Source organism: Lactuca saligna, chromosome 5 (assembly GCF_052625555.1).
Source record: "Lactuca saligna cultivar CGN05327 chromosome 5, ASM5262555v1, whole genome shotgun sequence".
Lineage (NCBI taxonomy): Eukaryota > Viridiplantae > Streptophyta > Magnoliopsida > Asterales > Asteraceae > Lactuca > Lactuca saligna.
Window position 1 is genome coordinate 19,700,933 of NC_136421.1, and position 8,790 is coordinate 19,709,722.

The window sequence follows — 8,790 nt, forward strand, 5'->3', positions numbered from 1 at the left end:
GAAATCTAGGGTTTAGAAACCCTAATTTCGAAAATCAAGCCTCCAGGGTTTATTAGCCATAAACCCTAGTATGTCAAGTTCATACATTTGAATAAAGCTAATTGAAAACAAAAACCAATGGCTCTGATACCACTGATGGGATTTATACAAACAATCATATGCATGCATGCAACCCTAGAGTTGGATCTATGTTTTCACTATTAGTTATACAACTTTATGAACACAAAAAGAAACCTGGCATGCTACTATTATTTTCGAAATTCATATATAAAAATAGAATACATACCTTTTGTTGTTATATAGCATTCCTTGAATCTCCTTAGCTCTTGAAAGCAAGTACCACAAGTGTAGTACCTCTAATGTGTCACAAACACACTAGGTGAAAGGATGAATATGGGAGAGAGGAGAGAAGGGTATCTTACCCTAGATTTCATCCCTTTTAGGGTTCCCCAAGGCTTAGACGAAATTTTAGTGCCTTAGGGTGCTATTTATACTTAAGGCTAACTAGGGTTTCAAGGTGTAAACCCTAATCCCTTAGCTTAGGGCCTAAGCAAGTCCATGGACTCCTTTCCTTAAGCCCTTGGACGAAAACTCCTAGATCCTTCTAGGATTTTCATTCAAGCCTTAATAAAGGTGATCCAATGGCCCAAAGCCTCAACTATTGAATAATTACAAAATAGCCCCTGCACTTTCAGTCAATTCCTTTAATCCCAAAATTAATTCTAAATTAATTTCTGATTAAATACTAATTAACAATATGATTCCAAATTAATATATTATTCATATAATATATTAATAAATCATATTCATACCGTAATTTATTATTCTTAACAATAAACCAGCCTCTCTCCTCAACAATCATCATGTCTAGTCACCAGTGTGAAGACGACCCAAAAGGACCATGCACAATCGGGTCAAGTACATACCAAAATAGTTATGGACTTTGACACTAATCCAACAATACTTCCTCTTGCTCTATTCCCAACTCAAAGACATTGCCAACTCAGGAAATCCTACTTCTTGAGGTATCTAACTACTCTACTCAGCACATACTCAAAAGCACATCACAGATAGCAGCAACTCCAAGGCTAAGGCATCACAAATCAGACAACTCTAGTCCAAAAATATGTAATACCTAGCCTATCTCTAGCGTGCATAATATCTCATAAATATCTTATAACATAAAAGTAAGGGTATTTTGGGAAATCACCATTCGAACTATGGCTGATTGTACACACTACTCTAACTCATTTTCTCTTAAACTCTTTCTCATTTTTAGAAAAATTTATCTCTTTTGAAAAAATTTCTCAAATCCTCAGTTTGAGTTCAAACACACTCAAAGGTGCATCCGAATCCCTCAAACCAAGGCTCTGATACCAACTTGTAACGACATAAATTTTCAACCAAATTTTTCATTTTTAAAACACAATAAACCACGTGTCACATTTTCTTAAAACTCACAAGTAACAAATTATAAACACATTTTAAAAATCGTTTATCACAAATCCATGATCCTCCAAAGACATATCTCCAACTCGAATGTGTGTACAATCAAGTCGGCGCCTTCCTGCGATCCTAATAAGAACCTGAAACACATAACACACAACATGGTAAACACGAAGCTTAGTAAGTTCCCCAAAATACCACATACAACACATTAGCCACTCGAGGCTATAACACTATAAGACCCTCCAATATATGTGTCTAAGTGAGACCCTCCAATCCCACAGCTCGTTAGACCCTCTAGTCCGGTCTGGTTAGGACCCTCCAATCCCATAGCTCGTTGGACCCTCTGGTCCGATCTGGTTGGGACCCTCCAATCTCATAGCTCGTTGAACCCTCTAGTCCGGTCTCAATAACACCTAGTATAGCATATATATCACACAGATAAATGCACGACTCAAGTAAGCACATAAGACCTTTCGGTCACACATAAATACTACTCTAGGTGAAGTATAATGAGAAGACTCACCTTGCAAGTAGGTGAGCAAATAACCTCGCGCTCGAATCTCGAAATAGCCTCCGCCTAACACAAAGGATGAATATCTCTAATTAATACTCTTTTCACGAATCACATAACTGAAGGCTATTCTTTCTCTCTCTAACTCTTTAAGGCGGATAAAAGACCATTTTACCCCTCCATGGTCTCTATTACTCATGTTGACCAAAAACCCCAAAGTCAACAGAAGTCAAACTCGAGTCAACAATCCATGTTTGACTTGACTCGTCGAGTGCACTCTTGCGACTCGTCGAGTCCCCTCGTATCCTCAGAAGTCTCAAAAATTCCAGCTCAACTTGTCGGGTTGACCCCCAACTCGTTGAGTTATCACACAATCAACCCATCAGGACAAACCTTCGCCGACTCGTTGAGTCAGGCCATGGACTCGGCGAGTCCCTTCGATCAGATTCCTCATTCAGACGATTTAAGGTAGATCCATCATTCCAAACACTAGATCTACCATCCTAAGGGTCGATTGTCATGTAAAGCTGCAAGCTTTACGTTTAAACATGGCATATAAGACTCATAAGGCCAAAACATGCTCCCACAAGGGCTATATGCCCAAAAGCTAGACTCTAGCTCAATAAAGCTTGGATCTTTGGTCTCTCAAGTCCTTTTACAGTCCAGATCTAAGGTTTCAACCTCATGATATGCTCAAATAGCTCATTGCCAAGAATGGATGGGAGAAAACCCTCAAAATCTTCCTAAACTAAGATCTCATAAAGGAAATGTCAAGATCGGAGCTTTTTACCTTTGCACTGAAGCTAACCAATGGAGAACTCTAGATCTACAGCCCCTCGTTGATCAAACACACCAAGCTCTCCAAATCTCCTTCAAAGGATGCACAAAACCACTCAAATTAGCTCCTCACTCTCTAGCTCTAATGGCGATTAGGGTTTGCTCTCAGGGGTGTTGGGTAGCTGGTGAGGCGTAAATGGGGACATAAGTTCCCTTATATAGGCCCCAACCCCGGGAAATTAGGGTTTCTCTGCCTAGAACCTACTTGGAGAGTCGGTTCTCTGACTCATCGAGTCCACTCATCAATTCCATGCGAACAACTCGACTCGACTCGGCGAGTTGGACCCTCAACTCGTTGAGTCTCTCCATAAATCTCAATATTAAAATACACAATAATGTACCTGAAAATACGGATGTTACACACACTCTCTCTCTCTCTCTCTCTCTCATCATAGACTTGATTTCAAAACCATAAAACTAATTTGTGTATTAAGTTATATTATCCAAATTACAACTTCTCATCAAGTTAGGGTTCCAAATCCCCATATAGATCATTAGAGGTGAAACGGTGATACATTGATGATCTACAACAAGCTTCTAGAACTAAATTGCACATTAACTAGAGTTTGGAAACCCAAAAAATGGTGAATCGAGCTCATAAATGGAAAGCTTGATGTTAGAATCATGATATGAGATTGATTCAACATCCGAAAACTACTAGAATTCCATTAAAGATTCCAATTTTCAGAATCTACTTGAGAATAAAATCTCTCTAAGATGAAGAGATAAAGTAAGCTTATACCGTTTAGAGATGAATTAAGATGTATCCTCCAATTGACTTCCAATATACTCTTAAGCTTTAAAAATCGCCATGATTTGCTTTTCCTCTCAATCATATGTTTTTGAATCAAATGAAAGGGAAAGTGGATAACTAGTTATTAAACCTAGTTTACTAAACAACATGTGCACAACTTAATAGGAGAAATTTAACAGCGTCTAGCAAACGTCCCAACATTAAAAGAAAACTTGCTAGTTCCTTTTTATAAAAATATGGCTGTCAAAAAAAATGACCAAATTGAAATATGGAAAGTTTAGGTCACAAAACTCGTAGACCATTTGTCTCTATTTTTAATTTATAGCCCTCAAATGTTTTCACAATTGTTTCTAATCTATGTTCTTCCACGTGTGATTAGCAAAAGAGTTTAGTGTCCTTAACCATTTGTCATGGACAAGGATCAATCCAAAAGCAAATTCAAAGCATTATTGAGACAAATTTTTAGATGAACTCCAGGCATCACGTGTAACGTGCATGTAATCCATCATGTGACTCGTAATGTGATCGATCCAACATGCTAAATGGTGGCCCATCTTGTATCCACATCTCCATGTCTTCCAAATAAGTTAGCATTTGATTAAAGACGCAAATTCAGCCCACTCATATATTTGTCACCCAAAATTTTTAATCCATCACTAAATTCAATGTTGATACCCAAAAAAAACAACAATCATTCCCTCAAAAAACACTGATTACGAGATTAATTCCTTGACCTATACAACATACATCAAACACCAAAAACCTAGTCATAGTATTCATCTGAAAATACATTGGTCTGAACCCCATTGACTTCCGGCTGTGGCTCTGAAACAATCTCATAAATGACATCATCAACCTCATCATCTTCATCTTCCTCTTCTTTATTCCTTGTTTCTGCCATTTCCATAGCTCGCGTTTCATCCTGATTCTTCATTGCATCTTCATACGACGTTTCATACCACACCATTCCTCTACCTATAATTCCTTTGTTGTGGAAGTCTCTTAATCGGTTTTGTTTCGTCTTTTCAGAACTTTTTGGCTCCCCCCAATAATCGTATCTATACAGAGGGTTTTCAGGGTCATATTTGTCTTTTGCAACACTGCTCGGGTCATGGTACCTTCCTGGCTCCTCCAATGGTAGACCAACCGCTCTTCGGCTAAACCACAAAAAAAAAAAAACACAACATTAAACGAAAGAAATAGCATAGCATTGTATAATTAGGTAGATTTTTTAAAGTAGAATGTTTTAATAAGAAAAAAAAAGAGAATACCAGCTTATGTCTCGAAGTAAGGCTTCTCTTTCCTCAACTGAGCGTCGCCAATGAACAAAATCGTATTCGTCCATCTCATGATTACGTCTTAACTTGTCGATTTTGTAAGATGTTGCGCCTTTTTCCATTGCTTCGATTTTCAATTTATTATGATGCTGTGAAAACCCCAAATATACATATACATACATGTTACATTCCATAGGAAGCAAACGGGAAATAAGCTGACATCAATCAAATTCAAAACAAACCTGTCGCTCTGCGTATGCAGCGTCTAAGTCGAGATCTTTCACGCTCACGTTCTGATGAATACATACATATTAAAAAAAATGTCACTTAATAATGATAATAATAATAATGATGATTGAACAAGCAAAAGCCAAGTGGTGAGTACTGACCACAATCCTTTTGGGTAGTAAAGTTTGGTTATAATAATCTTGGCTGTATTCGACACTGTTCTCTTCATTGAATTCCACCTCATCGGTCAACTCCGACAATTTTTTACCCTCGTATTTTTCTGGATTCATCTCCATATCATCCATAATCAACTGCTCTGCAACATGTATTTGCCATAACTGCAAACCAAATTCATTATTATTCAATGGTATTTGGTCATCTGTCATCTGTTAACTGTCAACTGTCAACTGTCAACTGTCAACTGTCAGACAACAAGAGAGGATATACATACCGTATTAACGTAAGGGTGATTACATATTAAAGGTTCCTCCTCCACCTTGATTCCCGGATCATCCTTGGAAATTGGTGGCCTTCTACAATCACGCTGTTAATAAGTATTGAAACCATCAGTAAATCCATGTATACATACATGCGTACGTACATATAGTAATATATAAGAAACCATTAAACAAATAATACGTACGCGCAACTCATCCATACTAGTATCTTCCTCCCGATGGAAAATTGGTGGGTAGTCAAACCTCTTGAAACTGTAGGTAAAAAGTCAAAGATCAAACATTTTGCTATAGTTTTGAGCTGATTAACATTCTATGTATAAAAGATATGAAACTGGAAAACATACATAAGGTGATCTATATTAGGATCGACAAAACGCATCTCGATTGGAAATCGGAAACGGTAAGGATCTCGTTTGGCCTGAAAAAAATAAAAAAAATAGACAGACATTTGACTTGAGCAACAGAATACAAAAATACAAAATTTTTAAAAGGAATAAGGAGCAGAAATATGCATTTGAAGAGCCATAACTCACCAGAATTTCAACAATGACATGCATACCAACTTTTATATGATGTCGGATCCAATACCAATCATTACGTTTAATTGGGACCCACCTGAAATGACCATGGAGCTTTACTTAGAGTTAACAATCTAAAAAGCTATATATATTGTATACAAGTGTTTCTTTTTTTTTTTTACTTAATGCAGAAATAACGACTTAATAGACAATGTCAGAGAAACGACTTAATGACTTAATACACATCATTTATCAAGACTTACCCATCATGAACACCTCCAATGTCAACGAAAGCTCCTTGATAAAGATGCAAAGTAGTCACTTTACCAACACAAATCTGCACAAGATATACATATATGTATGTATGTGAGTACGTTTATAGCATGAAATTGCTATTTGGATAATAAGATTTACAGGTTCATTTTGGTAATAAAATCAATGCAAGTGCATACTTATACATGGTTCAAGAGAATTAGTAAAACTTACTTGTCCGGGGTAGTAAAATGGAAGCTCGTACTGTAGAAGGGAAAGGTAAAGTAAGTAAGAAAACATAAGATCATCATCGATTTTGGTTCACATTATTTCAAAACTTACCATTCCTTCTTTATAATCTTTCCCTCTTTTCCTTCTACCAGGAAAATAATCTTGATCATACTGTATCAAAAATTATGGATATCATTAGTGTATAACATGAATAACTTGGAATTATGGGTGTTTTCAAAGTGAGTATTAATTACAAGTTGAGGAATCACTATAAGAACTCAGTGTTGGGATGAACCTTATATGATTCCTCCTCCAATCTATCTCTATTCGCATCCACCCATTCGTTATACTGCTTCAGAAACACCTTATATCTGTCCAAACACAAATCATCTGTATTGCTTTTTGCTTCATTCTGTACTTGCTCAAGATCAACTCTAGCTGAAAACTTATGAGCCTCCCTGATAAATTCCAGCTCTTTCTTATCCACTTCCCACCCCTTCGGCGGCCAATCTCGCGGTGGGACATGACGGACCACCATCGGCCCTGCCCATGTCGTCTTCAAGGGCTCCGGAATGTCGCCCTTAAGCTCGAACTGTTTCGCGTAAAATTCGTCCTCTGTTAAACCTAATTCTTCCATTTTCTTCTTCCTGTAACTAGGTCTCAACATTTTGAAGGCTTCAATCGAATCAGGATTTTCCAATGCTACTTCTTCTCCTTCGTTGAGTGATTTTCTGGCGAAATCTCCTTCTGGAGTAAGGATTTCCTCCCATGGAGCCCAACCTCCTTCGATCCAGTTGCGGCGACGGGCTTCATCTTCAGTTTCCACGTCTTTGGGACCGAATTTTTCGATGAAATCCTCATCGACCGGGAATTCGTCCGCTGAGAAACCTTTAACGGTGAATTTTCCAGTTGAGATGAAGTGAAGGGATGGGTTTATATTACGGGATTTGAATAGCTTAGTAGGATTTAGGATTTTTGGAGGAGGAAGAAAGGAGATGGGATGAGGGTTTAAGAGGGTTTGCATTCTCACTTGGTTGCTCAGAGTGGATAAAGTTGGTTCGAGTAGTTATGTAATTGTTGTGTGTGAAACTATGCTGACCAAATTGTAAAGAAAAAGTAAACATAGGGACTGTAATAGGCAATCAATCTTTGTTTTTTTAATTTCAAATGGATCACGAAACTATGGTGAATTGTAAAGATAGGTTTTATAATAGGTTTTGGAGTAAATTACACGAATGGTCCTTATGGTTTAGGGTAATTTGCATGTTTGGTTCCTAACTTATTTTTTTAACTTGGAAGGTTCCTATTGTTTGTTTTTGTTACACGTTTGGTCCCTATCTTACCTAAAAAGACTATTTTGCCTATGATTTTTTAAATTATTTAAATAAACACACTCCCAACCCCACTCCCCTGACTTTACCCTATCTATCTCATTATTTTTCTCTGTTCAAATAATAATCTTTTTAGGTAAACAGAGATCAAACGTGTAACAAAAACAAATAGAAGGGACCAAACGCGTAATAAAAACAAACAGTAGAAACCTTGCGAGTTAAAAAAGTAAGTTAGGGATCAAACATGTAAGTTACTCCAAACCATAAGGACCATTCATGTAATTTACTCTAGGTTTTGCTATAACTATTTTTTTTATCCAATTATCCCCTAACTTCGATCTAATCAATTATTTATCTTTTTGACATTATTATTTATTTATTTTTTCCTTTTTGTTTTTTACTGTTCTTTTCTTTTATTTATTAGATTATTTTTATTATTTAAAAAAAATAAAACTTAATTTTTTTAGAATTACGCTGCAAATACAATTTCATATTGAAAGATATAACTTTGTTCATTTGTAAAACTTTTATTATCATATTGGATAAAAAAGCTGAATTATTATTATTATTATTATTATTATTATTATTATTAATAAAAACTTACTTTTCACATTGAAATTACACTATAAATACAAACACGTAATTTTATACTAGATAAAAAAAGCTTAATTTTTGTTTGTCGGTCCATCACATTCATTTATAAACAATATTTATTATTATTATTATTATTATGATTATTATTATTATTATTATTATTATTTCATCTGTCGGGATATATTTTCATCATCAACAACTACAGTATTGATTCAGGCTCACAATAACCATTATGTAATGGTTGATTTACAAGGAGCATATACAATGTTTAATGTTTTGTACAAGCTCTTCCGTATATACAGATCAAAACATTCGATTGCATGAGAAACATTGTATGATACTCGATTAAT

At 36.0% G+C, this 8,790-nt stretch overlaps 1 protein-coding gene across 1 annotated transcript; it reads right to left on the minus strand.

Annotated features, from left to right (window-relative positions):
* Positions 1–4,179: 4,179 nt before the first annotated feature.
* On the minus strand, positions 4,180–7,587 carry PDE312 (Nucleic acid-binding, OB-fold-like protein). Its single transcript, XM_078956801.1, has 12 exons — positions 6,811–7,587; positions 6,627–6,686; positions 6,519–6,548; positions 6,296–6,369; positions 6,048–6,129; positions 5,859–5,932; positions 5,700–5,766; positions 5,508–5,600; positions 5,218–5,394; positions 5,071–5,121; positions 4,823–4,977; positions 4,180–4,708 (listed from the first exon to the last, which is right to left on the minus strand). The coding sequence occupies exons 1-12, from the start codon at positions 7,537–7,539 to the stop codon at positions 4,315–4,317; spliced, it is 1,986 nt and encodes a 661-aa protein (XP_078812927.1). The 5' UTR covers positions 7,540–7,587; the 3' UTR covers positions 4,180–4,314.
* Between the last annotated feature and the right edge of the window lie 1,203 nt (positions 7,588–8,790).